The sequence below is a fragment of the Egretta garzetta genome, unplaced genomic scaffold (genome assembly GCF_000687185.1).
Source record: "Egretta garzetta isolate BGI_Z169 unplaced genomic scaffold, ASM68718v1 scaffold230, whole genome shotgun sequence".
Lineage (NCBI taxonomy): Eukaryota > Metazoa > Chordata > Aves > Pelecaniformes > Ardeidae > Egretta > Egretta garzetta.
The window spans coordinates 1,645,907-1,666,071 of NW_009258281.1; the positions used below are offsets into that span (position 1 = coordinate 1,645,907).

The following is a 20,165-nucleotide window of genomic DNA, read 5'->3' on the forward strand; positions in this document are numbered from 1 at the left end:
GAAGTTAAATACCATCTTATAAGATGTGCTGTAGGTGTTACTCAGAGCACCCTTTCTTCCTCATCCTGGAAGGCCAAAATGAAAATCCTACTTTAGGTTGGATTTTGAGTTACTTTTCAGAAACAGCAGTCAAATCAAAGACATTTCACGTGACTGCAGAGTATGGATAGATCAGGAAACAATTTTAGGTGGGATTTTCAAAGCCATCTAAGGAATGAAGGTGCCTTAAGTGACCTGTGAGAAGTGAGTGGCTAGGTCCCTTCTTCATGTGTGTTGACGAGTGCTTTTAGCCTGGGTGCAACTCTGTATTGTATCGTTACAGTGACGGCCAGCTCTCATGACTTAACTAAAGTCTCCCTGTCTAAGCATGTTTTGGCAGTCTAACGGCAGGTGCTCTGAGGGCTGTTTCTGGCCTCTCGCTGTGGGTTAGCAATTGCACCTCCTCAGACCCCTGTTGACATAGCTCTGCTGACGGAAACCATAGTCATAGGTCTGGTGACGGCTCACTGGGACCTACAAACTCACCCTTTTTCTTGGGTATGCTATTGTGTTACTAAATGCACGTGACGGATGGATCACTGTAAAGCATTAAAGTAACATTTATGTCATTGTTTAATATAATTGTTTAATATAGGGTTTTATATATAAATCACAGGAGTTGAACTTAATGTGGCAATAATTCACATTCAAAAGGGGCAGAAGAGAGGAATGATCAGTGTGAAGTGATTTCTTTATACAGAAAAGCATATCTGAGAAGTGTAATACTGAATTGAACATGGAAGGCTCAATTAAAGTCACTTGCTGTTCTGTCTGTGGTGAGGCTGGGGGGACACAACAATGGTCCTGCCAAGCTACCTGCAGGACTAGCTGCCTTCTGCATCAAAGTCTTTCTTTACCAGTGTTCCCCTTGGATATATTAACACCATAAGCACCCCTGTGAATAGAATATACATACATGGCCTTGGTTTTAAGATCTTGTAGTACCCTAGCCTCAGCTGGTTGGGGCTCACCATAGACTGCAAAATACATCTTAGAGGTAAGAGCAAGCTGAGCTCCACAGCTGCTACCTGCATGTAAGCTGGCTGGCTTATATTTGTCCTGTGTATGGCTGCCATGCACTGCTGTGATAATTAATACCTGAGCAGCAACGGTAGCATGAACAAACTCCAGGAAGAGATTTGGGTTGGCTGGAGAGTTACTCTTGTGATAAGACTTCTTGCTCCTGCAGATAGGTGAAGGAGGGTGCCCAATGTCCAACAGGAGCCTTTCAAAACTGTCCGCCCTCCTGTCATTTCTCAGATGCTACTGTGAGCATATGATGTTACAAAGACTCTGACTCCTGGAGGAAAGATAAAGTACTATAACTTAATAATTTCTGTCCCCTCCTTCCCTTTCTTATTTCAACCTTCAAAGGATTTTTTTTCAAGAGAGCAAGACAAAGTGATCTGGGACCCAGATCACACTTCTGCTCTAGGCTTCCTATGTGACTGTGGATAGTAGGTTGCGCTTTTCTCTACCTCAGTTTCCTCTCCATTAAATTAGAATAGGTGCAATTTTAAAATCATTTGTGTAATTGTGCCAGTTGAGCATAGAGACAAGATCTGCAGACATAAGGCTACCAAAAGATACAGGAAATTGCAGAGGCCAGTTTTGAAAGATTCCAGCGTCAGACAGCCAAGTCTGTGAGTTTAGGTGCCTTACCTGATTAAATGTTTTAGAAAATTTAATTGGGAACCAGGCTGCAGAGTGCCTAAGTGCCATGGAGATTGTAGCTCTAGGGTCTTCCGTGTCCAAACAGATTTTTAAAATGGGAACTAGTATTCCTTATTTGCTGAACAGATTTTTAAAATGCTACTAAGTCATAATGTTTCTGTTGTTGTTGTTTGTCTGTTTTGTCTAATTAGGCTCTGGCAGAACAATTGCAATGTCTTTTACTTTGCGTTTGTGCTGTGCTGGATAGACATAACCCTGAATTTAGTTCTCCTGTAGATGCGAGTTCAATAGAAATAACAATACTTTTACTAATGAGAATAACTATGTGAAGCCAGGATTCCTGCTAAATTAGTATCCATTAGTGACTTAGATCTATAATGAAGGTTTCCTTGCTCTCTGTTGTGTGTCTCAATTCATTACAGAGCGGTCCATAATATTTTATTAACAACACTTTTATTTTTTTTCTGGAACTATTGCCCCGAAGTATTGGAAGATTATGTGTTTTCCTGTAATATCAGACTGAGACAAATGGCACTGCTTGCTTTTATTATTGTAAGGAAGTGTCTTTCCTTTGGACTCAGATAGACTCGTAAATGGCAAGTAGCTGGAGACTAATGGAGCACATGCTTCAAAGCGTTCCATCTGGTCCCTTGGTGAGCAAAAAGAATATATTGTCTATGTTCTAATCAGTCCTCATTATGAAGAAAACCACTCCCACTCCAAGTTCCTGAAGAAACTCTTACCTTTACTCAGAGAGGGAAAGGGCAACAAGTACTGTTCCCTTATGCATCTGCAGGAGAAAAATGAATGGGGTAAAATTAAAAATTAGGTAGAGTAATTTTGTGCTCTGAAACTGGATAATGCACCTGTCAATAGGTATTTAGTTTGGTGGCCTTCAGTGACGTCTTCTAGTGACAGCAGAAGAGGGGCTAAAATTGTTTCAGGGAGACCCCATACATACCAGTTGAGTGAGTAAGAACTATAATAATTTGAATGAGAGCAAACCTACTTACATTAAGATCCCTTTTCTAATTTGTTACATCGGAATCTTCTTCAGAGCTCCTCCTCCAGTCATCCCATCAAATAGCCCCTATTTATTCATTTATTTATTTTATTTCTTCACATACATGTAGGAAGAAAAAGGAAGGAGATCCTCCCCCCAATGGAGGCCATCTGCTCTTTTCTCATTGGGGGGAAAAAACCCTACAATTAGTGTCTTGTTCATCTTTTCATTTTAACAAAAAAAGAGAGGGAAAGAAAGAGAGAGAACTATTATGCAAATACTCTGCAATTTGGTTTCAAATATTCTTTGTACTATGATGAGCAATTTCCTTTAATACAAACTCAGCCTACTTGCCAGGACTTTTTTTTTTGCCTTCATATAGGGAAGGAAAAAAAAAAACTTTTATGATTTTTTGGGGGGGGGGGGGCATGCTGGCATGCTGTGTTCCTCTGACGCCAACTTCTTCTCCTCCTTTTTTTCTATCTTTCTTTCTTTGGCAGTATTACAGCTGTTATTCTTTAAGTTGTCAGAAAGATGTCGTATAGGTTTTTTGAGAAAGAAAGAGAACCAAAATAGCTTTACAAAGCTGCAGTTTCATCTCAGTTTTCATTGTTCCATTGCCATGATGAAGTGGTCTTGAAATGGAGGACTCAGCTTAGTGAATGAGAGAGAAAAGCTTTCTCCCTGCTTTTTTTGAATGCCATTTGCTTGTGATGGCAGCATTACCTCTAAGAACAGATATGTAGGTTTTTTATAAGGAGCTCCTGTGCTACTTGTCAGTGGTACGCACTTCAGGGCCAAATAGCATAGCCAAGATTAAGTCCTTCTGGTCCTTGGTATTGGACAGCCCAGCTCGCTAGCTGAAAAGCTCTGAAAACTTATGAACTGGAAAAGATAAATAAAGTATAGAAGAAATAAAGGAATGTTATCTCCTGTTTGTTGTGTGGGAAGCTGAAGCATGGAAAAAATGAAATAACTCACCCAAGATCTATTGGTAGAGGACTTTGGAAGAATCAGAAGCTGAACTAAGAGTCTCAGATTTAGAAAGCTGCTGGTTTGTGTAGTGGTCTACTTGTGGCAACATCTGTAGACAGGCAGGAGTGCTATAGCAGCCGGGCTACTGCTGTACCGTCATCACCGCTAATTTAGGCTACTGCTATACAACAGTCATACAGACAGCAGCATGATCGTATCCTAATGGCTTAACAAATCTACTGACTTTCAGTAGGTCTTATGAGCATCAGACACATTTGAAAAGCCCACACTAAACTTCCTGATTCTTAACCCTTTGCAGGTTGAACTTTGGGAAAATTTCAATTGATATATTTATGTTACATGCTTAAGCCTGTAAAATACTAAGCATAAAATCTCTGATCCAGTAAGGCATTTTAGCACAGCTTAGTCAAATATCTTGCCAAATGAGGCCTAACTGACCATCTAACTATACAGAAGTGGCATAGTTTGCTCACATAAAAAAAAGTTGATGCTCAATGGATCGACCACAAATTGGGAAAATATATTCAAGAAACAAAATTAAGGGGAGTAAAACAAGAACAATATGACCTTTAAGCAAAGTCAAGTGTGTCACACTTACATCGTCACTTCTGTAGCTGTAACGGGACAGGGAATATAGAGCCATTCAGAATTTCTGATCTGAGCCTGCACTGGATCTGTTCAGATAGTCTGACTCATTGCTTGGGGCTCATTACATCAAGGATACATTACCTCAGACTGGATTTTGCCTAGGCATGCCTAGCACTGGATAGGCAGCACAGGAATTCATGGTACTTGAGGGACATTGATCCCCTTTAGATGCTCTATGGGAAATGGGAAATCTATGCATAGAGTCTTCAAGCACACTGGGTCATTTTTCTTGTTGCAGGAAGCTCTTATCATGGCCAGCATGGACCACCCACACCTGGTGAGACTCCTGGGCGTCTGCTTGAGCCCGACCATTCAACTAGTCACTCAGCTGATGCCTCATGGCTGCCTGTTGGATTATGTTCATGAACATAAGGATAATATTGGCTCCCAGCTTCTGCTAAACTGGTGTGTCCAAATAGCTAAGGTATGTAGTTCATGCTGTTCTTTTTTTGTCATTTTCATAACTAACTGAAAAACATGCCATGCAAAAAAAAAAAAAAAAAAAAAATTGTTTGTTTTTTGTGTGTGGTGGTTTTCAGGCATGTTTTTGTTTTCAGGAAGGTTGGGTAGTTCTTGAAATACACACTATTTTGGCTTCTTACACTATTATAGATTAGTTGTTAATATTTAAACCGAAGTGGTTTTCTTCTTTCCAACTCAAGTGTTAATGGGGGGTCTTCTGGGGAAAAAAAAAATTGGGGTAAGCCACCCCCTGTGTGACATCTGGGGCTCAGCACAGAATGATTTTTCAGCCTCTTCTACAGTTCATTCTTCATAGATACTGATTTAACCTAATTGTAGTTTTCAACCTTTCTGAATCTGCATTGCCAGTTAAATTCTGATACACCATCAATTGTCTGCCCCCACACTGCCAAAAAGATAAATATTCACTTCATGTCACTCCTTTGGGAACCACTGTGGTTCTGCTGTGTTTAAGACCTATCACAACAACTGAGGCTGGAAAGTAATACTGCTCATCTCTGCAGAATGGGAAATCTCAAGGGCTGGATCCTGCTTTGCTTGCTGTGGTGCTCTCTGCCTTCCTGTGGGGTGTTAGGAGCAAGAGTGAAGCTATTATCCTTCAGATACAGACTGCACTTCATCTGAGGGGGAACAGAGTATAAGTCATAAATGCAGCCCTTAGTGTAAACTTTGCACAGTGTTTTACATATATTTTTAGATATGTTTAGATATTCAGTGCGCTACTAAGATCAAATTATTGATAATCGGTTGCAAAGAGTAACAAGATCTGGGAGTGTAGGGGGCCATAGTTTTTATCCATTTTAAAGGCTCTTGCAACCATAGTTGTGTACAATGATGTTACTACAAATTAAAATCTGGAACCCACTTTTTATTTAGAATTTTTCAGAAGTTATTTAAAGTTCTAGATTATTTTGGTGAAAATGCTGGTTACATACAAGTGTGTGGCACTTATATTAATTCTGCCCTCTTATATTAAGTCTGCAGCCTTGAGTGAATTTGCTACAACACCCATTAAGAAATCTTAATTCAAGTTGTAATGTTAAACTTTTAGCACTGGAGGTTCAGAAATTGTTTTGCTGGACAGAATAGCAGCCATCAAGTAAACATTCACTTCTTTTAAAAACTTAAATACAAAATATTTTCTTACAAAAGTAAGAAAACTGAGAAGTTCAGCTAGCCCTGAGTTTTTGTTCAAGAAGAGGAGGAGTTTGAGGTTCACCTTTAATAGGGACTTTTTTTTTTTCCCAAGCTCAGATCTGATGTCAAACCTGCCTGAAGGTGACAGTAGATGAAATAACCATAATGCTGGATAGAGGGTTGATCGATAGAATGGGTAGGGGGAATCTCAAACCCATGTTCTGATGTTACAGCGTTTTATAGATGTGTTAATAACTGTGATTGTGCTGTGGTGGTAAACCAGCCAGAGTTGCACAGAATGTTGGAACACACTGATGGAGATTGCTTGTATCTGGAGATCTGTAAGGGTTTATTTAGGGCTGTTATCAGACCAGGGAAGGTGTGGGAGAAAATAGATACTCCTGTTCGAGTTGTTTCTCTCAACACAACCTCCTTCCCATCTGTTCTCCACTCTCTTGATTGATAGTGGCCGTTATTATTTGTTACAAAACATTTACACAGTGGCACACATGAAAAGATTAACCCACCTTTATTTTCAGTTTATGCATGCATATGGCCATTGACTCATTGGTCTAATAGCTATACTTGCTTTGCTGTGGACTTTATGTAGGCAGCTGATTTAGTGAAGCAAATAGCCTGATCCATAGTAGAGGCTTACAGAGCTGACAGATCCATGGGAGTGTCTGTGGAAGGCAGGTCATGATCTTCCCATGGTGATTCTTATCACAGTGAAATGGGTTCTAAACTGATTTCCATTGTGAATGGTTTCAGCATAATGTGGGGATTGGATTTACGTACACTCATTTGAAAATCATTGCCTGCCAGTTTTCTTGATCACCGTGGGACAAGAAGATGAGGTATTACAGATATTTAAGTTCTGAGATGGTGGGTAACCAAGCAGTGCAAAGAAGTGAGATCATACGCTTAATATTAACTGATGAAGCGTCAGGCAGATAAATTCTTTATAACAAAAGGTGGCCTATTACTGAGGGGAAGTTTAGTGAAGTTTAGTTAATTTATTGAAGTTTAATTAAATTCATCTTCTTCTGCATCACAATAATCTTTAGGTTAATTTTGCCTTGGCCTCATGTTACAGCATGAAGCTCATCCACTTGGCTACCCACAAAGGGGGCAGCAGCAAGTGACTGTTTTCTTGGAAAAATACAGTAGGACTGACTTGTTAACTGTGGGCCATCACAGTTTGTCTGGATTATTTTCTCCTCGGTTTCTTCATGTGTCTCTCCCTTCTCTTATTTTCAGTGCAGTGGTTGGTACCGGACATGGAGAGAATCAGGATGTCTGACAGGGACTTCTGCATTTTGCTGCTTTTGCGTGCATATCGGTGGTATTTAGTAGGGGATCGCTTTTTGTAGTTGAGAAGGTCACCACAGGTACTGATTATTTGCATACCATGCCAGTATGGTGCAATCCTATTGCGGAAGTAGACTCCAAAGAATTAAAATGTACCTTTAACTCTTTATTTCTCCTTGTCTTTGGAGACCTTGAATGACCACTGTGTGTTGAAAATCTTCCCCATCAGGTTGCATGTGTGCATAAAGATACAGCTCTTAATTGTTATATAGGAGGCTATCAGTAAAGAGAGGAAATAGGTAGGGATGTATGAGGCTGTGCACATCGCATAATGTGTAAGAGTAATGCAAATGTTGCACAGAATTTTCTGCGTTGCACTGTGCTTTCTGATGGGGTACAGGAAAAAAATCTCTTAGACCGTAATGTCGATTGGTGTTAGAGGACCTACACAGGAAAAAGTTTCAGAACTGGTAGGAAGAATAATCTTTGAGATCACTGGTCAAGGAGTCCCCTTATCCCCAAAAGCGGAATAAACATGCTAGTCTTCTGCTAGCAGCAGGGCAGTAATAATACTTGCTTTCCACTCATCTGTCACATTTAACGGTGACTAGGAATCAGTCTGCAGCCTGCAAATAGGAAAGATTCAATTTGCCTACAAACAGACTGTCTCCGGCAAGAATAGAACTGAAGGAACTGGAAATGCCTTGATTCCAAAGTCCAGGCTGATTTTTATGAATCATTTAAAATCAAGTTGCTGCTGCAATACAGTTCCTCCCTACTGCGCTTTTCTCCATCTGCCAACGTGCAGGCATTTATTTATCGAAGTCATTGCTTCAGAGTTCACTTGTTCTGCCAGGCTGTTCATTTCCATATGTCTCTACTTCTGTACAACTAGATGCAAAAACTAGTTAGGCACTATGCCTGGTTGCCAACCTGCATATGGCTCTGGAGATCGTTTCTGAAGGTTGACAATAGGGCAGTTATTAAATACTATCTACTGCCAATTGAAAAAAAAAGCTTGGATGCTTTTTATTTTGCTTATACAGATTGTGTTGAGTTTATTCTGACTGTTACATCATTGATGGGTAATTGTGTTCTCTTTCCAGAAGCTTTAGCTTCTTATTTTATGGATGAAAGATATAAAAATAGAGTAGCCCCTAAGCGTTCTGCATAAAACATGGTTGTTAGACAGCAGCTGTGTGTAAGGGGGTTCTTCCCTTCTGCTTTGCAGACACACAAGGCATCTCCTTGTGTCTCACTTCTATGTGTACTGTCTAACTTAGGGACTGAATGTTTAACCTTTTAGCTTTGAGTTCATCACAGCAATTTTATGTGGAGTTTGATGTCCAGCAAAGCAGTAAACTATGCTCACATATCAAGATACTTCCTACAGCGGGAGCAAAAGTGACAAGCTTGGTGGCCTTAGGATATAGAAGGATGGAATAATACTTCGTGAACATCCATAGCGTTGGCTACTGGAGAAACAGATTGAGAATCAAATTTTGTAAGGTTAGCACAAGCCTAGAAGTGAATTCTCGGTAGGTGAATTATGTCCTTGTCAGCCAATGTATGACAGATACGTGTAACAACAAAAAAAAAAAGGTTCTGTGTGCATTGATATTTCAATGTGTTTGATACAATTTCTCTTAGTAAGAGCTGTCCAAACACACTCCCTGGTAATTTGGAGTTGTGGGGGTGAGGACATTCTTATGGACATTCATTCAAGAAGAGAAGAAACATCTTGAGGTTTCTAGTCAGAAAGAGTTGGTTACACTCTGCCACTAGGTGGGGTTAACTATAAGGCACCTGTATTTGACCCTGCATCCTCTCACTGTTAATCTAGTGGAAAAAATTAGCCTGAGTCCTGTTGGAATTATTTGTGCTGTGCTAGGGTCTGCCTCTCTCAAGGGCATGTAGAAATGCGGTTTTGCTTCTGTAAATTTGCATAGAACGCTTGCTAAATTCAACATAGAAGTTCAACCCAGGCAGCCCCATCTACTGTTTTACTATTTTTTTCTTGTACAATTATGGTTTCATTCTGCTGCTGTTGATTTGCCTTATATGTGCACCAATTTTGCTGATCAGTGTTTGAATGCAGAGGAAGTTTTCCTGCCCCAAAGAAGATGAGGCAGAGTAAGAGTGAGAAAGGAAGCAGTCTTCCTAAAACAAAGCAGCTTGCCTGCGATCACCTAGCCTGTGGAGGAGACCTCAGCTCTCCGGGGTCTTAGCCGGTACACCATTCTGTTCTGCCCTGTATTCCCCAGGGGCTGACAGAGCTGGTTTTTGCGTTCTGAACTATAATAATTCATTCAAAACCCCTCAGAATACTAATAAGGTAAAGCAGAAGTAGGTTGATACAGTGGAATGTCATGGAAGGAAAATCAAGTACTTCAGGGGATTACTTTTTATACCTTTTCAATATAAAAGAATTCTCAAATTACCTTAAGTAAAGCCCTGAACAGCATCAGTTATCCAGGTATGCAGGAAAACAATGTTTGAAAACACTCTGGGAAAGAAGAAGAGAGAGGAACTTGGGGATCGAATTTTAATGAAGCAGATGCACATCTTCAAGCCTGTTGAGTATTATTCCAGCACACTTGCAGCCATTGCTCTCTCTAAGGATTCTTTGCAAGCAGTGCAGATCTGCAGCTGGGAGTCTCCAGGAACCATCAAGCCAAAGGCTTGCAAAGCCTCCTTGCCGCTTCCTTCTGCTGTCTTGTTATCTCTCCCTTTTAGCTGGTCCACGTTACAGGGCTCAGTGCCCTTCTGCAGTTCTCTTGGCAAAAAGGAGGGCCCATCCTGCTCCTGAAACCTCTCTCCATGCCAAGCTTTTTAGAAGGGTGTATTTTATTACTGCCCAGGGCAGTGCTGCTCAACTGGATGGAAATGCACAGGCTATGTGAAATTCAAAGGATCCCTGTTGATTTATCCAACTGAGAAGCTGACCCAGAAGCTGGCACAGCCTCCCCTCGCATCTTAAATTAAAAGGGTTTTGGCTTGTGCTCCTCTTGTATGGAGTGAGGGAGGCTCTGAGGAGGGAGGGACGGAGTAAAGTGAGGTCTCCTTGGCTGCACTGCGAGGTGAGGAGCCTTTCTCCTCCATCAAGACTTGATGGATTAGGAATGACTTCTTAGAGACAGCTTTTTTTATTCTGCTACAGATGGGATAAGAGGGAAGCTGGGTAAAGTGGGAGGAAACAGGGGTGACTGGACAAGTGAGGAAGAGGTGCAGGATAGTAGCTGTGGTTCAAGGTCTTTCTTTTTCATTGAAGAAGCCTACCCTACAGCTCAGTGACTATTCCATCATGGAGTGAACAAAGGAGCTTAATGACAGTCATCTATCAGCTGTCCACATTTTAAGCTTCAAGATGTCTCTATTCCCAGAGCTCCTTGCCGTGACAAGGCTAATTGTATAATTATAATGCTATACCAACCCCTCCTGACATGCTCACACTGGCAAGGACCAGGGCTAAGGGCTGTGATAATTATCACTGCAAGCAAGTACATTAGCATAAATGTAGTTTACTAATGGGGCTGTTCTATTAGGAAATGCAGCGTATAGAAGAGTAGGATCTAAACCAAGGACTATGAAATTAAAGCCATATTGAAACAAGGCTTTAATTGTGTGGAGGAGCAAAATGGAAATAGGTGGGGAAAGTATCATTTTACTCTCCTTGAACCCCTCTGTGCAGTTTTCTTTTCTTATTCCAATTCATTATGACTATATTTCTCACTCTCCTGGAACACTTGGATATCCGCAGATAGCAGAATGAAATGAAGGACCCTTTTTCTGGTGGCACTGGAGAGCTCTCACTGAAAGAGGATATGTTATCAAGTCTCAGAGGGGAATTACTCCACCTTGTCCACACCCAGGGACTTTTTTCATACTCTGCTGGGCAGCTCCCTGGGTTGCAAAGGTTCATATGAACTTGAGAAGCCCTTGCAACAAAATTCGGGTGCATCCTGCAGAATTCTGCATCCTGACTTCTAAATGGTGGAAGGGGACAGATTTTCCTGCTGTGGTTAATTGGACTGTCTTGGGCTTTTGTGAGATGCTGAAGAAGTTTCTTTTGATCCTCTCAGTTATTAAGATTTATTTCTTTTTTCCATATTGAGTGCAGCCATTGCTAGTATGCTGAGAAATAGGATCAGGCCTGGTGACTCTTCCCTTGACTGTTAGTTGCTGTGGCTGGAAATAATTGTCCAAATAAATCAGGGAATTGGATCCTATTAAAAATAATTACAGCATCTCTGCACTTGCTTGTTTCCTTGGCAGACACAGTATTCCACGTTTTCCTGCATAGTAATATACGTATTTATGGAGACTTTCATGCAGTTCCTCCCCCTTTCTTCACCAGTCATTTCATCTGGAGTATTGAACTGGTATAGTAACTTCTTTATCTTTTCTAGAAACCCAGCTGTCCACAGGGGAAGTTTCCTATGAAAAGCATTAAAATGAAGGAATGCATGATTAAATTCATCAGCTTAAATGTTGAACAAGTTTTTTTCCTTTCTTTCATTTCTTTCCTTCGCCTTTCATTTCAGACTGACTGTCTGCTCACCGAATTCACATTCTTTCTTCCACTATAAATTCACCCTCTTTCTTTCACTGTAATTCTGTCCTTTGCTTTCTTTACTTCTGTCTTTCCTCTACTTTTCCAGTGTTTTGTGTCAACCTGTGTTTCCTGTTGCTCTTTCTTCAATGTCATCATTTCTCCTCCGTTCTCATTCTCTGGCTGCTTGGCTCCCTCTAGCTGGTACCCATTCAGTGCTTTGAAAGAGCCCAGGAGCATCATGCCCGCCACCCACCAGTGTTATTTATGCTGTTGCGTCTCATTACAGGGTTTGGAGAGGACCTCAATTTCCTCATTTCTTTCATAATAATGCATTTGGGTTTGAGGGTTTTAATACCGGCTAGCTGATGACTGCATGAACCCCATGTGCTGTTGTAGTTTGTGGGGGAGGGATATTTGAATCTGGCAGATTGCATCAGAACCACAGGAACAAAAATATAAGATTGAGTTTATATAAAAATTATAGAGATTTCTTTCTTCCAGCTTTGTGCTCTGAGCTCTGATTCTCTAAGGCGCTTCTGCATGCTATAACAACCTTAGTATGATAGTATTTGAGTTGTTTATGGTCTTTTGTGTGTGTGTGTATATATGGTCATTAGCTCTAGAGCTGGGTGGGATGACTCAACTTTGAAGGTGACTATCTCTCTCCACTAACTACACTGTCCAGAAGACAAGTGTAGGCTGACCTTGTAGCTTTCTGACAGCTTAATTTACAGGGGGATAAATGTGAAGGGTGCGGGTGATGACAAGGACACACAGGAAATCTGGGACAAAGCAGGTACTGGAGGACTAAGCTAAGGTCAGAACTACTAACACAAGTGTGGTTGGATTTCTTTTCTGCACAGTATGGTACATATTGCGTTAGCGAGCTGTACCCTTCTGTACTGCGAAAGGTCCTGTGAGCAGGGATGTTAAACTTGCTTTCCGCTTGTCAGTGACTGGGAGAGGTTTACAGTGAGTAGTAATCATTCTTTCTTCAGTCTTAATCTGACTCCTAGATTAACTAGGCTTCCTCTTCCTTTCCTCAGAAAAACCCGGCATTCCCAAAAACAGTTCCATGGTTCATGGTTGTTAGAAAAAAAGGGAAGAGGCAGATTTTTCAGCCATTTACAAATCATATCGGCCTTTGCAAAGGCACAGAAATGAGCAATTTATTGCATAGCGACAGACAATTTATTGTTTTGTTAAATGAAAGGTGCACTTAGCACTGACATTTTTAGGGTCTCTGGTATTGGGGACTGACAGCCATAGGCTACAAAAGCCCCAAAGGCTGGCTTTACCTGAACATACCAGCATTCTCATCAAGTACACTGAGCTGCACTGGGGGACAAAAAAAAAAACCACATTAGATTTTTCCTAGCAGTCCCCAACAGACTGGCTTGGGAAAGCATTATTGAAAACCACTCCTAAATCAAATTCAAGATATTATAGGAGCACCTACTAGAGTCTGTCAGGATTTCCATTATAAGCCCATATTTTTCAGGTTTATAACTCGACCATAAAATTCTGCTTTGGACTGTGGCTTGGCATAAAATGTCTCAGCCCGAAGCATTTATTTATTATTATTCAAGAAATACATATATTTGGCTATCTTTGGGTATTTGGAGTTCAGAAACAAAAGCTGGATTTTTCTATATATATACCTGTAAATTAAAATGCTTTTTTCCCTAGTGAATGCTTTCTTTCAACATTTTATTTTATAACATAACTGATCCTGCTTGGATAGCTACAAAAAATGGATGGCCAAGGCATTGACGTTTAAAGTTAGGACCCCCCACATTTTTGCAGAGTACCACAATATGCATGTGCCCCATAAAAATCTGCTCCTAAAAGTACGTGTCTTCAGGAAACTCAGCAAGGCCAGTTGCAAAAGGTTGTTGGGGCTCTAAAGGATGTGCCCGTATTTGAATAGACCTTAGCTTTTGCAGTTAGCTGGATCACCAAGTTCTCCTGTGCAATCCAATGCTCAGGCATAAATTCAGTAGTGTTTTGTACAAGAAAAAAGAACTGGCCTGTTGAAAGGGAAGGGAGATGCTCGGCAGAAGCCATTCCAGATGAGGGCTGTGTTCTGTAAATATGAGATTAAACCTAGCAGATGTCTATTAGCAGAAGAGCTACTGACCATGTCCCAGATCCAGATGAATCTTAAATAACCCAAACTGTCCATTCTTCATGTATAACTGCTTCTCTGTCTAAGTGGGAGCCGGGAGTAGCAGTGGACTGAAGCCTGTTGTCTCCTTGTCCTAGCCTGACTTGCTGTATCGGGGGCCCATGAAAAAAGTATGAAAACAGCAGTCACTTGATGCCCCTTTATGAAAACTTGCTGAGGTATATCTCAAGCCATAAATGAGACTTGAAGATAGCACCTTACATCCTGATTCTTAGCTGATACATTCCTTCCATCCCAAAGTAAAGTTTTATGGGAACACCGGAACAGGATATGTGACACAGAAAATCTACTGAAACTGAATTCCCCTGAGACACAGCAATTAATACACCTGCAGCAGTGAACAGCCCCCCCTCAACTGGGGATAGAAGGACAGTATAGCTGAAAGAATGCACTTCCCGGAGATACTGAGTAACCTCTGTGTGCTCCTGTGCGATGCAGAAGACCAAGGTGAGTCTGCTTAATGAAATGTGAGAGGGGAGAGGGTAGGTCCAAGCGGCTGCTGGCATCGTTTCAGGTGCTGTGCCAGCCCTCAAACCTGCGGGGTCATCTGGCAGTCAGGTGTCATTAGTCAACACTCTCCTGCTTTCCCACATCCCATCTGTTTCTGTCTAGCCTGTTTGTGCAAATTAGCTCTCAGTATGCAGCAGTTCTCACTTTAGTTTGGTTTTCTTTCTTCATCCTGTGACCTTCGTGCTTCCTTAAACCTTACCCTCGTCTGTGGGCCAGAGTAAAATCCTCACTGGTTCTAGTTTTATTTACTAACTGTCCATGTTAGCAAACAGAGGGGATCATATTCCACACAGTGCATGACTTAAACCTGAAGTCCTGCAACACATTAATGTCTTCTGATTAGAGGGGAAATAGGATTGGATTACATATCTCATGAAAAATATGGAGCATTAAAAGAATGCATTGTCCTGAACTGAAACAATTCTGAACAGTTCTGAATTTTCCAAATGCAGATGTTTTTCCAAGAACTTTGAAATGTCTTTGGATTCATACTACGTTTTCTAAAAAAATATTTTTAAATAAAAAAATGCAGCTGACTTTCATAAACATTTTTGTTCTCTTTTTTTTTTTTTTCAAAATGGTGTTTTGTCAGGTTGTTTCACACATACAACCAAAGCTGGTTTTAGAGAAGGCAACTTTATTTTTCAAAAAAAAATTGTTTTGACCAACATTGCCTAGGAACCTGTGTATATAACTAAAATGCTACATGTAATACAAATTGGTCTTGTGTTTAGGCTCAACTCGCATTCCTTGCATCATGAATTCCTTTACGAAGGGACTTGCCTACAGCAATGTCTCCCATATCAGCATTCAGTAAACCAATCCAAATTGCATGATAGCATGATATAGTAGATGGGGAGAAGGAAATAAAGCATACGCTATCAGAAAGGGACTTGAGAAGGCAGAAAGTACATGAATTTCTGTATGTTTGGGAGCGGAGATAGTTTAAGAGCTAGGTGTCACTGAAGGAGGAGTGTGACATTGTGAGTAGACTGGAACAGTACAGTGCAACACTGTGAATAATAGGTGACTGATTTTAAGTTAAGGATTTTGGAGGTGGCACAAATACTTTACTGGCTCCTGGGAATTACTGTGTCAGCTCCGGCTTCTGGCATGCGTGGTGTAGCACGTAGTACCACATCTTTGGTGCTCCCTGAAAGCAGGAGATGATGGTATCCCTATGCATTACCTTTACGTGCACCACTGATTCTGCTCATGAGAAAGCTTAACGTGGAGTCCTGTTTTGTATTTGCGGGCATGTTGCTGCCTACACACATGTGTGTGTTAAGTCATAAAAAAACTCTGCAGGTCTGTGATGTGAAGCTGCTGGGACTCTGCTGCAAGCTTCTCTAATGTTGCACTTAAGGCAGCTTGGAATCATCTTGTCCCGTGCTTTACACTGTCATTGTTGCACTCCCCTATCAAACTTGGGCACCCTCAAAATGGTAGTCTTCCCACCTTGCACTCCTAATACGTCTGCTGAGCAGGGGAATATCATTGTCCTAGTAGATGAGGAACTGCAGAGTCAAAAGACCAGGTGATGCATCAGAACCCTGAGGTTGGAGCAGGTGTCTTATTTTCCAAAATTTAGGGTTCATTTCCTAACCTTTGAACAATCTTTTCTTTCCATAAGGCATGAATGCTATTTATGTACACAAGATGAATTGAGGATTTGGTGTTTCTGAATAAGAAGAAACATAGATGACTGTCTCTGCAATTGGGGCAGGGGAGTTTGCACATATTCAGATTTAAATACAAACTTTGGAGTCCCACATAAAGATAAGTCTAAAATACACCAGCTGGGTCACTTTTGATAGAGACAGAATGTGTCATTATCACTGTATGAAGCTCTGACTTTACCTTCTCTAGATAACAGTGAAAAGCATCCACTTGTACCCAAAAAGTGAAATCAAATCGCAACAGATGTAGTGGTTTGGGAGTATGCAAAGTTCATCGTATGAGAAGAGATTAAATGTTTGGGCGCGCTTAGTTTAGCTAAACAAAGTTTTGTATGCCGAGTGCTAGCTATAAATTTAGCATGGTTAAATACCCAAGAGGAAAACAAGTATGTAAGGTAAAGGACAACACTGGCATGAGAATGAATGAGTCTTAACTGTCTATGAATAAATTTAGAGTGGAGATTAGAAGGTTATTAGCCACTATAAGTAGTAAGGTTCTCAAACCTTCCAGTAGAAAGAATGGAGGCAAAATAATGAATGACTTTTAAGATGGAGCTTGATAAGTTTATGAAGCAGGTTTACACTGAGTGATACAGTTGCTTTCAAGGGACAGAATGTGGTAACATGGTCGCTTTTAGTTCTCTGTTTCAAAGCTGAGTAACACGGGCAGAATAAACAATGAAAGGAAGCGTTCCCATGCTTTGCTGGGAGACAGCCCAGGTCTAAAATTTGAAGCTTCTGCAGACAGAGATCGAGTTGTGTTTTGCACTTTGGATTGTTTTTTGGGTTTCTGTTTCTCACTTGCTCACCTTACTCATTTTTAATTCAAATTAAATCAGATTCTGATTCCATTAGCTGAACTGAATAATGCATTACTCTGAGTTTTCACTGAAATCAGCAAGCCTATTCATGCAATGATGATGCTATTCTTGTGAGTAAACATCAGAATCAATCTCATGTGTGTTCAGCCTGCTTCACCCTAAGAAAAAAAAAAGTTTTCACTTCAGCTCTCTTTTTTCCTCTTGCTTTTGCCTAGAGCTTGCTATCAGTAAATCATGGTATGTGTACAGTGGGTGGAAAACACACATAATGGAATTATTTAATGAAGACTTCATTACATTTAAACATAAGTGGTCTAGTTTGTGTTGGGAGACTAATGACCCGCAACATTTGGTTTTTTGCAAAACTGATGGTTCAAGGAAAAGATGAAATAACAGTGTCTTTGATACTGGCTACATTTAAAAATACTTCATTATAGTTCAGAGCTCACCCACCTGGACAATATTTCATTGGAGAGGGAATTTATTCCATGTTCTCCCAGTCGTTTCATATCTATCTTGCCTTCCAACTCTCTTTGTTTCTCCTGAGATATTCAGACCTACACATCTTTTTCGACTACCAGTATTCACAGAATAATGCCTCATATTTTGTCTGCCACTGTTCTTGCTTCCCTCCCATTAGTTATGAATTCTTTTCTACTCTGCTTCTTAGAAGTACAGCTTGTTACCTCCTCCTCTGTAATCTTTCCAATTTTGCTCTTATTTGACTTTCTTTCCCATATACTGTTCTGTCTTTTTAAGACTAAAATCTTAATAATGGTGTTATGCTCTGTACAGTTCTGTGTATCTTGAATTCTAAGACTGATAATATTTTTTTCTTAACATCTCATTTTAAAACTATGAATGTCAGAAAGAAAGGAAATTTAATCATAGAAATGGTAGAAAAACTTTGTTTTGACAGTTCTATATTGGTACTATGTTGTGGGGTCTTTTTGCTTTGCCTCCCAAACTGAGGTAAACATAGATTTAATTTGTGACTTTTTTTTTTTTCATAGAAAATTGCAAAGGCATTTGTAGTCACCACAATGATAAACGAAGCAAAACAACACACTTCTCTGAATCAAGTCCTGCACTTCTGAAGCAGATCTTAACAGTTGAGATTTCAGATGCATTAGTACCTTACCCTGACTTGGTCTTGTTACTTGATGTTGCTGCCGTGGAGCTAGATTCAGACATTTGTATGGATCACATCTGGACCACTGATGTGTATTGTATTTAGTAGCATCCCAGGCCATTAAGCAGTGCACGAGCTGTTACTGTCCTTCAAGGATGCTCTCCCTTTTCTGGCCAGCAAGCCCATGAGGTGAGCAGAGCCAAACGGCTCTTGTTGGCCAGCCTTCTCCTTCCTGCTCCCCATCAGTGTTCCCAGCAGAGATGTTGCTCACAGCCCTGCATTCTCTTACACATGGAGGTTTCAATCCTTGGCAATCCTTACACAGGATTATGCTTCTGTGCAAGGTGGGACATCCAAAATAGTCTTCCTAAACTTGAGGGGGGTTTTGGTTTGTTTGGGGTTGGGTTTAAATGGTCAGTGCTTCTCTTTGTTGCATTTGTCTTCCATACTGTTCTGAACAGGCGCTTAGCTGGAGCAAATTGGCTTTGAAGTTCATGGAGCTACACTGAGTGGTGCTACCTGAAGAGCTGGTATTCTGGGTTTTTTCCATGCATGTTAGTTAACAGAGCTAAACCAGACATTATGAGATCTTCAGCCTTCTTTAAGCTCTTCCACTTTGCCAAGTTGATCATTAAAGAGCAGCAGTGCATTTATTTAAAAAGTGTTAAGTCCTGTTATTTTAATTTCATTAATCATTCCTTTTGTTATTATGTTAGTTAAATCACAGATTCCATTTTAATGTGTTGGTTAAATCATATTAATTTCTTTTTAGTCTCTGCCTCCCTTTGAATCGCTCCTTACTGTAATCTTACTGTGTTTTAACTAATCTTGAAGTGATAGTTTTTAGGAAATTTTTATTTTGTCTTTGTGGAAAGCTGTTGTAATACAGTCCTTCAGAAGCAAGCTGAGGAAAATATTCAGTTACCCATTAACAGCCTGCCTTTGCATTGTCAGACTCTTCTTTTACACGAGGGAAGTGTTGTTTGGGTTTTAATCTCTGTGTAAATCCCAGCCCCACCAGCACTCACAACTCCGTGTTGTTGCCTTCCAAAGAGGCAGAATTTTACCTGGGAGTGGTTATCTTTCATATTCAGCTCTGGTTCCTTTCCCATCTCACATCCTCCCCTCCCTCCCCTTCTTTGTCAAAATTTCAGGGTAAAATACATCTTTGACATAGTCACAGCCTTTTCCAACGTTCTTCAGTCCCTTGGCCCCCAACTGTCAAGATTATTAGGAGAAGACCCAGGATTCTCTTTGTTAGGATAAGGCTTTAAACTGCTCCTCTGTGATTGAAAAGACTGACTTTAGTTTAGCACTGTTCTTCCTCAGGGACTGTGACAGAGTTAAGTGATGGTCAGCCAGTGATCTCAAGAAACACACTTATTGTAGGATTAAATTGCAGAAAATGATAATAAATAAGCAATCTGTAAAGCAAGTTGACCCTTTGCAATCCTACATGATGCCTATTTTCTGTCTCTTAGAAGTGAGTTAGACAAGATCCCTCTGCAGAATAAAATAATGACGAAGATTTGGGGTGGTTTTTAAGTAGCTTGTGGTTTTGTCCAGTTCAGCTGGTTTGTAAAAATCTCAAGGGTGGTTTGCATATTGTTTGGCCGCTTTTGAAGCTGGTTTCAATTTAACTTCCAGTCTTCACCTTGGCTGCTGCATGAATGGGTTTAAAGAATTGATGAAACCATATGAGGAAGCTCCTTTTGCCTGACAGAGCTGACCAGCTATCATAATTGCAACATTTGAATCATGAAGAAGATTATACTTTTAAAAAGAAGCTACAAAAATGTACTTGGTATATTTCATCTTGAAATAAACTCAAGAAAGTTAATTTAAAATACATTAATCTCATATTTTTACTTTATTTCCTGGAAGGTATACTGTGGTATGTCAAGTGTATCATATGATAACATACCTGATTGTGACATAATACATAAAAATAATAATATTATATTATTATTATTATTATTATTATTATTA

The 20,165-nt window shown here is 40.3% G+C and overlaps 1 protein-coding gene across 1 annotated transcript in view; it reads left to right on the forward strand.

Annotated features, from left to right (window-relative positions):
• Positions 1-20,165, forward strand: part of ERBB4 (erb-b2 receptor tyrosine kinase 4) — a 412,269-nt gene that overhangs the window by 312,444 nt on the left and 79,660 nt on the right. The window contains exon 21 of the mRNA XM_035891859.1: positions 4,599-4,784. Coding sequence (XP_035747752.1) covers positions 4,599-4,784 — 186 coding nt within the window. The remainder of the gene's footprint in view (positions 1-4,598; positions 4,785-20,165) is intronic.